The sequence below is a fragment of the Anabrus simplex genome, chromosome 6 (assembly GCF_040414725.1).
Source record: "Anabrus simplex isolate iqAnaSimp1 chromosome 6, ASM4041472v1, whole genome shotgun sequence".
Taxonomy (NCBI): domain Eukaryota; kingdom Metazoa; phylum Arthropoda; class Insecta; order Orthoptera; family Tettigoniidae; genus Anabrus; species Anabrus simplex.
The window spans coordinates 265940877-265959027 of record NC_090270.1 but is presented as its reverse complement, the minus strand read 5'-3'; the positions used below and the strand labels follow the sequence as shown (position 1 = coordinate 265959027).

The following is an 18151-nucleotide window of genomic DNA, read 5'->3' as shown; positions in this document are numbered from 1 at the left end:
TTGCTAGTAAAAAATAATAAAATGGTAGAACTGTACAATGTGCACTTCAGGCAAGACAGCTGTAGTGCACTGCTGACTCCTGCAAGTCATTGCTGTACTATATGTACATAACACAACCTAAGAGACTGAAAGTTTATTTTGATTACAGTGTGGTCATGAAAATTCTGTATTCATTGACTTGGCCTACAACGGGCGACTTGCACGTGCTTTACAGTGTGATGGCAGTAGTGTCTGATCTGTTGCTTAGATCCAGGTCAAAATCAGGAGGTTGTGGTTTGGATCCCACTGGTGTTCGGTTGGCCATTTTCGTTCTGTACTTAACATCTCTTCAACACGTACTACATGAAAGTAACACAACCTAATAGGTTGAAAGTTTATTTTGATTACAATGCTGTTTAGTTAATAACGGCTTTGTTGCTTACACAGATATGAGCCATGGTACCAACTGTTGATGAGATATCCCTTAGTGGTATTCTATTGTTCTGCACAACCTAGCTTATATAGTAGCACTTAATTAGTCTAAATCAACAAGAGCCTTCACCAATTCATTTATCACACTTGATGCATTTTAGCCAAGGGCAGGGGAAACTTACACGGTTTATGTTTTCTTATAAAAGTATATATGTTTCTAGGGGTGGGTTAGTTAGTCTTGACAATTAACAAATAATCATTCTGCAACAGATTATGAACCAGGAAGTCCTTTACTCATAATCTTCTGGGAGAACCATCCTCTATTAACACTAATCAGAGAGGGTGGGGTGGGGGAAAAGAAGAGGTCCATTCCTTCAAAAAATGAAGGTATCAGTAAAAGAAAGGAAAGAGCCACAAAGGGCATGAAAGACTCCCTGGGCCTCAAAAATCTAATATATTTAGGGTAAAAAAAAAGTACAAGATTTGACCAATGGAGGTTGGATAGGAAAGATTAAAGTGAGGAGCCTGGCACAATTAAGGGGAAGAAATGTCAGGATTCTGCTAATGGCCCCATAGTTGTTGCCAACCCACGCTCCCATGTTAAGAGCTCCTGGAGCCCCTTTTAGTCACCTCTTACATCAGCCCCCTCCCAGAGCGAGAAACAAACATACTACCCGAGGCAGAGAGGCTGGCTACAGAGAAAAATAAAAATTCAGGAGGTTAGGATAGGAAAGGAAGAAATAAAATGTAGAAAAATAGCACATAGGCCTCTCAGGCAACTTGGGGGGCACCTTGTTGTCTGTCTGTACTCTGAGGAAATCCATCAGGGATAACCCTGAGCTGAAACAGCCCTCAGGGAAACAAGTACATAAATATCCACACCTATGTCAAGGTCATGGTGTCCCTAAAAGGGAAACTGAAGAAGATGTGGTAATAATAGTGCATAAATTGTCACCAAATTTTGAGTAAAAGGAATCGGGCAGTTGCCCACATTTTATAAATCCCTCCATATTAACATTACTGGAAGTAGATAGGGACTTGATTAATCAAAGAATAGGGTTGTCGGATGAATCAGATGATGGTGATGATGATGATAATGGCATGTGACCTCCAGAAAGGCCTGGTACAGGTCTTTTGAATTGACTCCCTACAGGTAATCTGTGAGGATCGGACCCTACCTATGATGAATTTTAACATTGAATTCAACACATACACCCAGTCCCTGAGCCAGAGAAATTAACCAATTAAGGTTAAAATCCCTGACCCGGCTAGGAACCGAACCCAGAACTCCTTGGACCTAAAGCCAGCACGGTAACGATTTTGCCATGTAGCCGGACATTAGCTGATGAAGGGAATGGTCATTAAGAGCAGAAGAAGGACAGACTCCCTGGACTTCATAAAATTTAAGATTTGATCAAAGAAAGATGTATATGAAAATAAGACAAGGTTTGCAAAAGTAAGTGGAAACAATGCTAGACTCACCTGGGGCACTATCACTGCTACACACATTGCACAATATAAGAGACTCTGAGGAGTTGTCATAAGAAATTGGGGTGGTATAATTTTTTTTTTTTTTTTTTTTTTTTTGTTTGAGACATCTAAATTTCAGGTCATCGACTCCATCCAGAGAAAATATATTCACATAGCCCAACTATTAATTCAGAAATTTCTTTGGAGGTATTTTTAAATCAATGAGCATAGAATTCTTAGTACTGTAGATATAATTTCCAGTGAACAGATAATAGTGATTATAATTTGAATTTTGAATGCAGTTAAATTCCCTAGTACACTCTTCATGTCCAAAGGATCTCAATAATAGGTCATTGGGGGTAGAGAATGTTATAGAAAGAGAGGCAAAGGTAAACAACTATATGGATATATTCTTCACCTTTACAGATTAACTTTCTCCTGACTGACATTAGTATTCTTTGAGAGATTTATTTCTGGGAGATCTTGGAATGAGAAATGTACAGTAAGGAAACAGCCTATGAAATATGGGAAATGTTTATTGACTGTAAATTCTTTCAGTTGTGCGTCCCTGTTCCAGTACGCAGCATTTGAATTTGACACATATGTCAGTTTGTTCATCTGATATTAACCTACCAACACACAGAAGTTGAGTTGTGTTTTATCGTTTATTGATCATGGCAACATTTGTGCCTGAAAAAGAATGTTTGCAGCATGAATTGCTTTTCTTATTTAATAAAAAAAGAAAATGCTGTGGAAAGTCATTGTTTGCTGGTAAAAACATACAGTGAACATGCTCCATAGATTAGAACATGTGATGGTGAACATGCTCCATAGATTAGAACATGTGAGATGGTTTTCACAATGTAAACGTGGTGATTTCAGTGTGAAAGACAGTGCGCGCTCTGGACTCAAACTCAACAGCAATTGGCGCAAGCATTAAATGCGTTTCAAGAAACAATCAGCAGATGTTTATGAGCAATGGGGAAGATCAGCAAACTCTATAAATGGGTCCCACATGATTTGAATGAATGGCAAATGGAAAATCACAGAGTCACTTGTGAAATGCTGCTTCAACGCCCCGAAAGAAAATCATGTCTGAACCAAATTGTGACAGGTAATGAAAACCTGAAGCAGAGAAATTTGTGGCTGTCACCTGGCAAAGCTGGTCCTTCAACACCAAGGACAAATCGCTTTGGCAAGAAGACCATGCTTTGTGTCTGGTGGGACTAGAGAAGTATTGTGTATTATGAACTCTTGAAGCCCGGCAAAACCGTTAATGCACAACACTATCACCAGCAAATGATTAATTGAAATCACGCATTGATCGAAAGATGACTAGAATGGGCCAGAAGACACAGCAAAATGACTTTGTTACACGACAATGCGCCGTCTCACACAGCAAAACCAGTGAAAGACTTCTTGAAATCGCTTGGATTGGACATCCTTCTGCACCCGCCGTACTGCCCCGATCTAGTGCCATCTATTTCCTCTTTGCATCAATGGAGCATGTGCTCACAGAGCAGCACTTCAGCAATTTCAAGAAAGTTGGTAAATGGCTCGATGAATGGTTTGCCTCAAAAGACAAGCAGTTTTTGTGGCATAGTATTTATAACTTACCTGAAAGATGAGCGAAGTGTATAGGAACTGATGGCCAATAGTTTTAATAAACAAAAAAACGAATTTCCCTTGAAAATTACATGTTTCCTTTACCACAAAAACCAGCAAAAGCTTATGCATACACGTGATATGTAGCTCACAAAATAAGATTGAATTATGAAGGATTTCGAGCATTTAAATGTTGATTGGGTTAGCGTCCAAAGAGGATGTACTGGAGGAGAGCAATCGGGGAAAAGCCAACCCTCTGACCTGTGAAAAGGCATGGTGGAATAATAATAATAATAATAATAATAATAATAATAATAATAATAATAATAATAATAATAATAATAATAATAATAATAATAATAATAATAATAATATTTTACTTGCACAGGTCCAAAGAAAAATGCATTATACCACTTTGGTATCCTTTAGCCCTTTCTTTTTTTTATTCTCTGTTGATTATAATTCAACTTTTGAAATCCTTGTTCCAGGCTCAGGCTCGTGAGTGCCTGTTTGAAAAGCTGGAGTTGCAGTCTAGGGAACGACGGGACATTGATGTATGTTTGGACCTGGCTCAGGAGGCCGCTCAAGTGGCTCAAGTGTACGGCCAGGTTCACACGCTCATCTCAGCTGCAGCAGTGAAGGACTACGTGCCGTACTCGTGGGTGGCGCTAGTGCTTGTCAAGAGAGAACACTATTCAGCACTGGCTCACTATCATGTGGCGGCAGGCCTGGTGGCGCAAGAGATGAGTCACATGTCTCAGCGTACGAAGGAAGTGCTACAGTACCTACACGATGATCCTGACCCCAAGACACAACTGGATCTCCGTGTGCCGCAGGACGATGCTGAACGCAAATTACTTGGTTAGTATTCCTATTAATGCTGTATTTTTTTGTTCAGTAGAGGCCCAGTATAATGTAGTTGTTGGGGGCCATACTTGGCCCCTGCATTATAGCTTAACACAAGTAATATTGTACAACGACAAGTGACGGGGGCAAGAGGACAAGAAAAGATACTACAGCATAATGCGTGTAAATTACATTACCAAATGTAGAAATGAAAAATAAGGAAACTTACCAGTTATGTACTTTACTCCAATGAAACATAAAATATAGTACACTTCATTAGTTATACATTAGTCACTCAACTACTATAGCCCTGTTTGTGGGTTGCCTTAAAAAAAATCCGTAAGTGATGTGTGGCGAGATAATGCAAAGCATTTCTTTTCCGCATATTGTTGTATATTTGCGAGGTGCAGCAGAGAACTCAGAATTAAACATTATATGTGACAGTACCATACTAGAGCGTACAACTTGTTGACAGGAGGGGAAAGAAAGTAAGGACCTTAATGGTTGGTCCCAAGAACACTTCTGCTTGCATGCTTGTTTCCAGTTGCTTCCATGGTATCCCAGGAGTGCAGTCCTACATCCCCCAAGGCTAAGACTGTAATAGGTACTGTACCATATTTTTACCTCTTGTGGTGGTGGTGATTATTGTTTTAAGAGGAAGTACTACTAGGCAACCATCTTCTATGTAACACTAATCAGAGAGAAAAAATGGAAGGGATCCGATGCTTCGAAAAATGAAGTTATCGGCCAAAGAAAGACAAGGGTCACCTCTTACAACAGGACGGGAATACCGTGGGTGTTTTTCTGCCGCCTCCACCCACAGGGAGATGTTTCCTCTTGGCTGAGACCTTAAAAAGTTTTCCTGAACTACAATCAATTTAGCATGATCGTCTTTGTGAAATGACAACACACCAAATACTGTAGTAAAACAAGATGTTTTTCTGATCACCATAGCTCAGGGCTATCTGAAACTGTTGTATGTATAGCTATGTTGGCCTTCTTAAAAATGGTTTTCCATGGTTTCCCATTTTTAAGCAGACTAATTCACTGACTTTCAAAAATAAGAATTTCACTTATAAATAAATACTGTATAATTTTGGTGGCATATACTCCTCACTGAGTTAGTCCACTTGGTGCCCATGATTGCTAAGGTGTCAAGTCTATATGGTCTGGCACCATGGTTAGGCAGTTTGAGTCTCATTGGTCAAAACATTTTCACCATCAGATGTTGGCCTGCAAGGTTGGAGAAGTGGCGGTATATCACTAGATTGTGTGCCAAAAGTGGGATTCATTTCCAAAGCTCTCTGCAGTGTTCATGTGGATTTAGACTGTCAGATTGAGATGTAAATCCTTGAGCAGACCCCTTGGTGCTGTTCGACAGGAGTACTACAAGCCAGCACTGGGTTTCACCCTCTCCCTTCCTACTGTCGTATATCATGTTATTAATTTCATCTCATTAACTCTTCTGATGAGGTTGACGTCAGGAAGGGCATCCTGTCATAAAAACTCGCTGTGAAGATTCATCTCACTTCATACCCAACCCGTAGAGAAACGAACAAGAGGTTGGGCATACATATTCTTCACTGGGTTAAATCCGAATCCCCAGTATATACTGGCCCATGTTATATCGAGCTTCTACTGTACTCAAATCAGCATTGACTGATTCAAGATAACATTGACATCTCCAGAAAGGATTTCGCTTGATACACATGCAACTGGAAATTAGCTCTTGCTTGAGTTTCTCTTCCCATCATTCAGTCTTTTCTTGGAAATGGATCCTTACTGAATTTATATTAATAGTAAGTTTGGTATTAAAAATAAAATTAATCAGAGGATCAGTGATGAAAGTGAAAAAAAAAGAAAACCAACAAACTATGCATTTACATTCTGTCTAATACTCTTGACATAAACCATTATATGTAATTAGTTGTTGCCTATAGCTTTGCTCACATGTATTCGGTAATTGTTTATAAATAATGTCACCGACACATCACATTATGATAATAGTAAGTTGGCATAAATGGCATGAATTAAAAGTCTCTCTTTCAATGCATGGTCATGATGCATGATTTTGATAAAACAGTTAATAAAATAACCTGATGTTGATGAAACGTTACCAGGAAAGAGGCCTAAGGGAACAGAAGAGGCCAGCAAGAGTGTTGCATAAAAAGCAGTAATGATGCTGGATGCGCAGTTGCTAAAAGGAAATAATCAGTAGTAAAAAATTAATGTAACGACTTTATTGTCAATAACACTATGAGGGTGTGTTCACAGGATACCCAGAATGATCTGGAGCTGTTCTGTAGTACGAACCTGCCTCCACTAGTCTGCTTGTTTGCTGTTGGATTTAATAAGTGTTTTCAGAGGCAGTATCTCAAATTGGGTATCTTAAGCTGTTCCTTGGTGAGAGCTTGTTTAGCACACCGCTTCTTCCTATCGGAAACAGAGCCTTTTTGTCTCCAATTCCTAAACCACGTTATAGTACTATTTGATGGCAAAGTAGCCTTGGGATAATGATGGTAAAATGTACAATAACATTTTTCACACGACTCCTTCTTTAAAAGGTATGTTTCATTGTTCATATAACCTCACTCAACTGCCACAACTAACAGATCATGAGGTACAGCTTGGCCTTGTCGGTCAACCTCTAGATGCCCAGACAGAAGTCGGGCCCAGAGGAAAAGTGAGGTGTTTAGTTCTTTCTATGCACATCATCGTATCAATTTCTCATCACACACAGCACCCACTAACCAAGAATATCACTTTTCATATTATTGTGTTCTCCAGCTCTCTCTATTATCAACCAAAAGTAATGGTATGCATCTTGTAATACAGTTTATTTATTTATTTGTTTGTTTGTTTGTACAGTGAATGATACAAAACCACCATAATAATTAGATGGTCCAACTTTAAATTCAGGTTTCTGATGACATCAGGTGTCTGTGGTGTTATTAAAGATACATTTTTTGGGTGGGTCTCCATTGGTATGCATGATGGCTCAAAAACATTTGAATTAAGGGAATAATTGTCATCCATTCTTAATGTTATGTTTTTTTATTTTTATGAATCATCTCTGCTTGACCATGAGCAATACTAATTTCAGGTCGAGCCCATCTGCGGGAGGCTCTGCTGCGACATGAGGAGAGCCAGCGACTACACCGCATGTGTCGTGAGCTCAAAGGCAAAGCCGCTCTGACTGCTGTTCTCAAACAAGCTCACAGCCGAGCACTAGATGCCTATACGGCCTCTGAGGAAGAAGATGATTTTCGGGAGGTGCTCGATCCTCCTCATGTTGTGGGTGAGTTAATGCTATTTTGTTATTAAGAGTCTTAAAGTTAGTGGACTGTTGAGCCCATAAAACATTCCTTTAGCATACTAAATTAATTAAATTACTTAATTACAACTGTACTTGGGTGGTTTCTTATAACAGGAGCATCATGCTCACTATCTTGTAATATTGTTCAAAGAAATGCATTGTATGCCTTGTGTCCTTTGCTCCTCTATGGCACATTTAACTAATAGACAAGCATGTAAAACTGTTAGCGAATTTCTTAGGCAGAACTGTTGTGTTTGGTCACTCTGACTTGGAGCCCGCCCGGTGACCGTGATTGTTAATGCGTCAAGTCCTTATAGGCTGACAGCGTGGTTAGTCGCTTGGAGTATCGTTGGTGTCATTGGTGGAAAGCATTTTAACCATCAGCATGTTGGCCGGCAGAGTAATAGAAGTGGTGGTATTGTTTTCTGTTCACTAGATTGTATGCCAAAACCATGGATTCAGTTCCAAAACTCTCCACATTGCTCACATGGAGTGAGGGCATATGATTCAGTTGGTGGTGGTGGTGATTATTGTTTCAATAAGAAGTACAAATAGCAACCATCCTCTATATAACATTAATCAGACAGAAAATGGAAGGGTTCCAACACTTTGAAAAATGAAGGTATCAGCCAAAAAAAGACAACGCCACAAAGGGCATGAAAATGAAAGACTCCCAAAGCCTTGAATGCCCTAATACCATTGGGGTCCAAAAAGAACAAGAGTTGACCAAGTGAGGTCGGATAGGATAGATGAAAGTGAGGAGCCTGGCACAAGTAAATAGAAGCAATGCCAGGACTCAGTTAAGGGCCCCGTGTTCGCCAACCTATGCTCCCAAGTTAAGAGCCCCTGGGGTCAGTTTTAGTCGCCCCTTACTACAGGCATGGGATATCATGGGCGTTATGCTGCCGCCACCACCCACGCAAGGGGACATATGATGCAGTTGATAGTGATTTGTCCATTTGATGGGAACATTAAGCCTTCAGATGACCCTTTGGTGTATTTTGATGGAAGTAGGCTGTGCACTGACACTGTGTTTCATCATCATCTGTGGCATATCAGTACTATTAGCTGCCATCCTCAGAGTTTGATTTCTCCTACTGCCAGAAATTTAAGATTGGCAGGAGGGCTGGTATGTGGTTAAAATGGTATACATACAGCTCACCTGTTTTGGGGATGTGTCTTAAGAGCTGCATTACCTCAAGACAAGGACACAAATGTACATTAGCACATACTGCACAACACATTAAATGCAGGACTAACTAACTCCTTGACCAAAGATTGTGCATACAAATAAATGAAGATAATAAAAACTGACCATCATTGCGGCCAATGGATTGTGTTTTTTGCTAGGGGCTTTACGTCGTACCGACACTGATAAATCTTATGGCGACGATGGGATAGGGAAGGCCTAGGAGTTGGAAGGAAGCAGCCATGGCCTTAATTAATGTACAGCCCCAGCATTTGCCTGGTGTGAAAATGGGAAACCATGGAAACCATCTTCAGGGCTGACGACAATGGGATTCGAACCCACTATCTCCCAGATGCAAGCTCACAGCCGCGTGCCTCTATCCACATGGCCAACTCACCTGGTAAACTCCTGAGAGTGGTTTTCTGTGGGTTCCCCTTTCTCACTTCAGAATTTGTAGGCCACAGCTGTTTCCTTCTCACCCTTTTCCACACCTCAAGTCACCACTACAAATCTTCTAGCCAAAGAGAGGGCTCGTTTATTGGGATTAAGTGGGACCGGAACTGATCCAGATTATCGAAAATCTGGATAATCCGGAAGAACTAAAAACAAATACAATACATGTTATATAATATATTAATATATTGTACAGTAATACCTTTTTTCAATTGCACAAAAAAATATAAGAACCCCTTTCTTACATTTACGACTCTGTTTTTTATGCACTAAAATAATGTGTGAACTTTTTCTGTTTTACATTCGTATACGTCTGCGTGCAGCATGATCACAAAGACTTTCTACTAACATCAGTTCTGACGGTGTGGTTTCAGGCTGGGATTCTAAATAGGCCATCAGTTTGTCCAGCTGCATTGTTTGTTGCATCTCCGTGAGTCATTGTTTCTTCTGATGGAGCGCCAGTTTCATTTTTGAATTCACCATTACTCTCATCATTACCTGCCGAGGAATAAGAGTCAATAATTTCTTCATCTGTCATTACGCCGTAGCCTGAATCACAGTCATTTTTTAACCAGTCATTTACGTCGTTCACATCTACGTCCAAGCATCCGGTAATGCATGTAAATGTGTCAAGGAACTCGGAAGAGTCCGCGGTTTTCCATTCTCAATTCCAGGTGAATGCCGAGATGGTACCTTTGGTAGACCGCAGCCGACTTACTTCCAATTCCTGTCCTTAACTATCCTTGGCGGAAAAGACATTCTAGAAGAATCGACCCCGTAAAAGAAATACTGTACAAGTAAAAATAAATTTTTATTATTTTCGATCCGGATAAACTGGAGATCCGAATTAATGAGGGCTGGATAAACTAGGTTCTTGTGTACCTGAGCATTACAACACACACAGTCTGACTTGATTTGGAACTCGTGTTTCATACTTTTGCTCCATGAACTTTACCATCCTGTTCCCAACCTATTCTGGTTCTACCCTCCTCAAAGATGTAAATTTGTAATTAATTGTTAATTTAATTAAAGAACCTTCAGTTCTATGCAGTTATTTCTGGATCCACTCCTGTTCATTTTAGGTTTTGATCAGGTGTTAAGGCCGAATGTCCTCTGTGACACCACATGACTTAACGGTTAAAAAAAAAAAAGGAAGAAATACATCCCAGAATCTATTGGGTTTCGATCCTCAGATTGGGTACAAAGCTAGTTGCTGAACCACAGTCCTAATCATGCTCAGCCCCCTAATCGTCTAATTGTTAATTATAAGTACTAAAATATGTCAATTACAACCTACTGAATAATGTTTTAAACCCAAATCATAACAGTGGTATGAATTATGAAAGCTACTTACTGATGCATAATTAACCCTTTGTGTGCCAGTTGAAATTGTATAATTCAATGCTAAAATTGTCAAGCCCATGTACCTAAACAAGCAGACTGTTGAATCAACATTCATAATTTCTTCCAAAAGTTATTCAGTTGATTTTTTCATTTTTTTTTTTTTTTTTTCATTGTGTATCATTCTATTTGCTGTGCTGTTTAAGAATTCCAAGAATATAAATATGGATAGCAACAGGTAAAAAAAAATCCTTTCATTTGTGATCTTTCTCTTCTGAAATTTAGGTTCTGTTTATCAGTCCAAATTGGTTTTGTTAGTGGGGTAAACCCTGTAGAGTCTTGTTAGCCTGTGGGGAATATTTTTTATACCAAATCATAAAGAAGAGTTGTTGTGTTCGTCCTGTGTAGTGAAGTGTGTTGAATCTGTGAAGTCCACTGTGTGTAGATAAGTACATATTGTCAGTTGCTGGTTTCTGTGGTCATGCCAGAGGGGTCATACCATCTCCTGCAGGGAGAGTGGGGTAGTCTACCTGCTTGCTTTACATACAGTTCTGAAGACAAGTTAGAGTGTCATCAGATGTACGGTATGTTGCTTGAAACACTCGGGCTATGTTTCTGTTTGGGCAGTATCATGCTGTCGCCATAACATGCTGCAAACTCATCACCAGTTGTTTACCTTTCAACATGACCATCGATCGCAGCAACTAACATTGATAGGGATGATTGGTGAGGGTGTTATTTACCAGATATCAGGCAGTTTGGGAAAGATCTTTGAGGCTTAAAAGTTTGTCCTTTCATGAATCTGCAGTAGTTATTTAATTCAAATTAACAAAAGGTATGTCCCTCATTTAAAATCTTTATTTGCTAAAGTGGACATAAAATACTCAGTTGCAATAATTTGTTATTACATGCCTCATGCTCTAATGATAATAACCAATAGCCTGTTGAAGGGGTTTCACCAATGTGGAGTGATTTACGTCATTTCCCGGAATTAAAGAGGGTTGCAAGTGCCGCCAAATGCCAAACACATGTGCGTATTACCGACTGAGCCTCCTTCATAGTCAACCAACACTTGCCAACAAATAGCTTCTCAGTGACACACCAGATAACTTCCACTTCATACAACACAACTTTTGACACACGCTAGAATGCAGCGCACACCGGCACGAACATTGTAAGTCATTACGGCTCCTCTCCACAGACAGAAAAAGAAGATGCCTTGTCTCAGCTACGATGCTCTGACTCTGTAGTAATACATTCTAATATCTCCACTGCGATTTATACCATAAGCAACTCCATTCAATTTCACCAGGCCAGCAGCACAAAAACAATAACTTTGTCCTGATGTCCTTCATATTTTCATTTACGGAATAATATCAGTTTAAAGTCTCACTAGCATCTCACACTGATGTTTTCACATAAAATCCAAAGCTACTTGAAGTTAAATAAACTAAAAAGTGAAAGATTCTAACACGCAACATATTCCCAATAATACAGTTATCAACAAATAACTGCCATCATTGTTGCCATTCAAATGCACCGTGTACTCAGTGACACCCACTGAGTCTCCGTCCATGCCGACCAAATTCACCGCACTGAACCCGGGACTTCAACCAGACAACTTTCAGTTTGACTATGCCTACAGAACCTCATTTCATTCTAAAAATAAAAAAATAAACTATGGAATATTTTTCCCTGCCCCCTGTGATTATAAACTAAGGTTGGACCGCTCTGCATATTACTGATGTGTTAATGCTGCAGTCGTCATCCAACAACTAAAACAACGGGACGCACTTGATGCTAGACATCTTTATACCCTTTCTCACCAAGCTGCTCTCTTGTAAATATGTATATAAGCTGTAATTTCTCAACTGTTCAATTGGATATTGTAAATTTACTGTATAGTTACCCTGTCAACCTGTAACGTTCAACCAACGGCAGTAATTAATGTTACGAACATTTCAATGTAAATATTTGTATAAACTTTATAATTTTCTATGATTTTCTAATGAGTGCGTCAATTATTCTTCAGAACACCACTGCTGGACTCTGCTAAAATACCCAGTGATTTTACGCATTGGTGCCGACTACTATGTCTATAAACTTATATTGTTTAACTGTATCACCTGTGAACAAGTTTTTCTTGGTTGCTTAATTTTTCCCATTGTACTGTATCTTAATGTTTATAATTTAATTACTAATCAGGTACCTGATTTTTGCCTTGAGGAGGTAATTTGACTGATGATACCCTCAATGAAGGGCGAAACATGTTTCAAATGGAATTAATAATAAATTCCTAAATGTTTAAATTTTATATGTATTGAATAGGTGACACAATAAACCCTTTAGCATCCTACATTAAAGAGGGTACTCGGAAGAAGAAATAATTTGGCACTCACTCTCATGCATTAACATAGATCATCACAATAATTGATGACCCTGTTTTTATTTCCAGCCTCGACCAAGTTCCAGTTGTCACTGACACCCCCAGACTTCTCTCAGTACCGAGTGGAGGACCTCTTTCGGTCGTTAGGCCCAGTGGCTATCTTTTCAGCCAAGCACCATTGGACGGCACCACGTTCTGTTCAGCTGCAGAGGGTGAATGGCGAGGGGTTTGGCTTCAGTGTGCGTGGTGATGGACCGGTCATTGTAGCAGGAGTGGATCAAGGCAGCCTTGCTGATGTGAGTAGCTTCAACAAGCATTTTTTTGCTTTTGTATGGTACTAAGAACTGGTCTAATATATGACAGGACGTACAAATGTTTGTTCAGAGTTAATTTTCAAGTGTACTTCATGTTTCAGTTCGGAGGGATGAAGGAAGGCGACTTCATTGTGGCAATTGGTGATCGTGACGTCAAGTGGTCCCCACACGAAGAAGTTGTCAAACTGATCAAAGTGGCTGGGGACTCGCTCAGTCTCAAATTGGTCACACCCATGGACCGAAATTACTTGAAGGTTTGTATATGTTGTGGAACATTTTTGCATTAAAATGTATTTGACAGTAAGAAGTTAGGAAGGACAATAGGAATACCTACAGTATATATGAAAGGACAAATACAAAAATAGATCAGATTAGTGTGGGTGCATAGGGTAACAGGCAGAGGAGTTAAAAGACAAACATATGAACAAAAAGTCAAGGTTATACGTCACACCCTCAAACACTACCATCTATATACTGTACTATATTTACCCAAATATAAGTCGATCCTGAATCTGAGACAATCTCCTCTTTTGAAGAGACTCCTTTAAAAATTTTCTTTATTCACTTACCAATACTATTGCATGCCACTCCACAACCACCTGTCTTCAGTTGTGCTGCTGCTTTCTTCAGGATACTTTCTGCTCCATTTGTGTCAACTGTCATACTGGTCTGATCAGCATTACAATATGGCCGATCAAAGAGTCGTGTTCTTTTGTCATTTCTATTGCATGATGATGGATTACAATAAGATAATTTAAATGGATCTTGCATTTAAAAACGTGCATTTGAAGGTTGAATTGAAAGTAATATTGTTATATTATAATATGACGGAAGTAATGGAGCATGAAAGGTGGAAGGACAGAAAGGAGTGGAGGAGGCTTGTTAATCACACCCAGGCGACTGGAGTGGGACATTGATGACAAATATGATTTTAGCTCTAAAACATGCACATATCGCCCATCGCTCTGAACTGCAATACGTTTTTCAGCATATGCTGCAGGAAGGCGCTATGTTAGTGTTCTACCTCTTAGGCCCGCTAAAAGATTTTTGTGTTGAATTGGCATTCTCTAACTTGTCTTTCATTTAATGCCACTTATAAATTTTTACTGCCAAAACACCAAATATTCCTCCTGCTGCAAAGTTGTTCATGGCAACTGCTTCATTGAAATAAAATGGCGAGTGGTTTTTAGTGCTGGGAGTGTCCCAGGACATGTTCGGCTCTCCAGATGCAGGTCTTTCGATTTGACGCCTGTAGGCGACCTGCGCATCGTGATGAGGATGAAATGATGAGTTGACACATACACCCAGACCCCGTGCCAGCGAAATTAACCAATGATGATTAAAATTTCCAACCCTGCCGGGAATTGAACCTGGGAACCCTGTGATCAAAGGCCAGCACGCTAACCATTTAGCCATGGAGCTAGACATCTGCGTCATTGAAGCAAGTTTTACTATAACACTAGCAAATAAAATGTTAGTAATGCTTTGTTTTACTAATAATATTATTATTGCTGTACTTTACTTCCATTTCTAAGTTACGATGTGCTGTATCACTTCTTTGATCCATCGATTGATCAATCGTAGATTCTTTTGTAGCAAAATCATCAATACCTAATTTATGGTCGCTACTGGTTTTGCTATATTACTATTGATGCTATCAATTATTTCGTATTTGAGTTGGAGCGTGTTTTAATACATGTAATTTTTTCATCACAGGTTTTTCCTCATGCAAAAAAACATATCCTAGATGTTTGTTATAAAAATCATGGGCAAAAATACGGATAAAATGCGGATAAATGAGTTGTCTTTAAGGAATGGAAAGGAACAGACAAGAGTTGCATTCAAAGTAGGAATATGAATAGGATCTTTTAAGCCCGCCAGTGTCAGTGATCGTTAGGGCATCCAGTCTTTATGGTTTGTCACCGCGTTTACCCAGTTCAAGTTAAGAAGTGGAAAGAAAAAAATCACTATCAGAATGCTGGCCGATAGGAACAAGGATTAACAGCTGCTACTCAGGGTGGCCTTTACTTGCGAGTAGTACCACTATGTTAAGTACACAATAGGTTTGTGATTAGTAGCAACAGAGTGTGAATCGGGATGGGATTTACAGTACCTGTGATTAGTACCACTACATGTGGAACACCACGGTCTTACGTCACCTGTAATTAGTACCATTATGTAAGAAACACCACGGGTCTGGGCCTTGCCTGTGATTCTTCTTCTTCTCTCGGTGCCTATCCATTTCGGATGTTGGCGATCATGATGGCTATTTTCGTCTTGTTTGTGATTAGTACCACTTTATGAACGACACCATGGGTCTGCGTTGCCTATGATTAGTACCCAGTATGTGAGGAACACCAAGGGATAGTACAAGTCTCTATGATTAGTACACCTGTGTGAGGAACACCATAGTTTGTGTTGCCTGTAAGTGTCGCCGCAATGTGGCAAACACCATGGGTCTGCATTACACGTGCGTATTACATTACCTGTGAGTAGTACCATGATGTGTGGAATACTGCAAGTCTATGCTACTTTTGATTAGTACCGCAACATGACAGATACCATGGTTCTACTTTACTAGTGATAAGTACCATTATGAGGGGCCGATGATCTGGATTTTGGACCCCTTTAGATAACAAGCATCATCGATTCAGGGTTGTGCTTTAGAAGCAGTCCCTTGGTCAGTAATACTATTGTTTTACGATAGTTTCTGGAAATGTGGGGCATTGCGGGTCGGATCCACTGATTGTTTTATATTCATATTCACCCATTCATTCTTCATCATCACGTTTTGAATTCTGGTCAGTGGATGTTCTTGGACTTTTAAATTGTCATTACATTTCGTACCATTAGGGGCAATGACCTAGATGTTAGGCCCCTTTATACAACAAGCATACCTTGGGTGCATTTCCAAACCTCTTCACAGTGCTAATTAGTAGTGAGGACATGACACTATTGATGGTGATTTATCTGTCAGATAGGGATGTGAAGCCTTGCACAGACCTCTTGGTTATTATGAGAGAGGAGTAAGCTATGTGCCGACACCAGGTTTCACCATTGCCCTACCTCATCATCACACACTACTCAACACAAAATGCAGGACATGGAAACGCATATTCTTGCATGATGATCTTCGCCCCTGAGGCAGGATTAGCCAACTCCTTGACCAAAAGTAGTGCGCACAAATAAATGAAGACTGCAACTACCCGAGAGTCTAGTTGGGGGAGGAATCACACACACAAAATTGGAACTCAAAATAGGATAAACACAGTGAACAGGTCAAGTCATATATAGAAAAATAGGAACACAACATATTATGGGGTACAGACAATGACAGGTCATCAACAAAAGAGAGAGCAATAGGAGAGAAGACAAAGAGACGAATACAAAAAACGCAAAAGGACAAGGGCCATCTCCACATCTTCATACACTTCTCCTCATTAATCCCAGTTCTTCTTCTTCCCTTTCTTCTCAGCTCCCACTGAGCTTGTTTCTATTTCCTAGATTTCTCAGGAGGGCAGGCATCATAGCTATTGCTATAACATAACTATTGTGACAGGTCTTCAGTCTTGATGTAGGAAGAGGGAACAACAGAAAGGGGTGACAAAAGGATGACGATGAGGACAACATCTCAGTTCGTCCGTCAGATAGGGATGTTAAGCCTTGAACAGATCCCGTGGTATTATTTGACAGGTTCAGGCTGTGCGCCAACACTGATTTTCACCCTCTCCCTTCCTCGTCTTGTTAATCATGCACACACTACACAAAATGCAGGGCACAGAAACACATATCATTAGACCTGGTTGGTCTACAGTCGACCACTATGTACACTTCATTATTGCACATGTTTATTTCTTACTTCCCACAATTATTGTGAGAACACTGTCATCTTGCTACATTTCTACTGTATTGAATCATAGATATTTGACTTCCATGTTTTGTTATGTCTACAGCAACCAAAGGGTGGACCAAAAGGCTCCGTATCCACCAGCAGCTCGAGCTCTGGCGTGTCAAGCGGACAACCCAGCCCGGCCGGTACAGTGGCAGGTCATCCCCACAAGAAACTTACCTGGAATCCATTCAGAAGAACGTCCGGACATAGGGACTCGAAGGAACATGCTTACGAAAGCAATGTTATCCTCAGGTGAAGCAGCGTGCTCCAATCCGGCCTCTGTCGCGTGCCTACTCGGCAGGCGCCCTGTCGACATGTGGCTGGATTGTAAGGACATGTATTATGTGTATAAAGCTATGTAAATGTATGTGATATAACCTCTCCACTTGAGTGGCTCGAATTTGTATACCAAATAAAATAACATTACCTTGTTTTAAGTAAGTACAAAATGTATATACATATTGGTGTCATCAAATTCTTTTGTGTGTATTATATTAATAAAAGAATTATGTCTTAACCATGCTTTCTGTTTTTATCTGTGCAACAAGATTTGACTAATCCCAACAAACAGAACAATAATTTACTTAGTGATTCATGGCTGTGGGAAGGAAGGTACAATCTTCTTAATTTCCAGAGCTTAGCAGTACTGTGTATGTGTTAGAACGGAAAGCTCTAGATATCTACACACCAAAAATTAGTCAAAAAAGTTATAAATCCAATATTAAATGAAGATGAGTGGTTAGATGGATCCTAACAGATGTAAGCTCAGATTTATAATCCGTTACCTATTTACAATCCCAAATACCACCCGCATATTTTTTTTGAAAATATCACTTCTAAAAATTGGGTGCGGGTCTTATTCAAGCCTTTAATTTCTCAGCATGATACTTCATGCGCCTTAGGGAATGTTACATTTCTTAGTGTATTT

At 39.8% G+C, this 18151-nt stretch overlaps 1 protein-coding gene across 3 annotated transcripts in view; it reads left to right on the top strand.

Annotated features, from left to right (window-relative positions):
• The window catches only part of Rhp (rhophilin), a 714954-nt gene extending 697214 nt beyond the window's left edge, over positions 1-17740 (top strand). For all 3 annotated transcript variants that reach the window (XM_068228425.1, XM_067150400.2, XM_067150401.2), the window contains 5 exons: positions 3975-4347; positions 7436-7630; positions 13087-13313; positions 13433-13585; positions 17285-17740. In XM_068228425.1, the coding sequence (XP_068084526.1) occupies positions 3975-4347; positions 7436-7630; positions 13087-13313; positions 13433-13585; positions 17285-17479 (1143 nt within the window). In that variant the 3' untranslated portion in view covers positions 17480-17740. The remainder of the gene's footprint in view (positions 1-3974; positions 4348-7435; positions 7631-13086; positions 13314-13432; positions 13586-17284) is intronic.
• Positions 17741-18151: the final 411 nt, after the last annotated feature.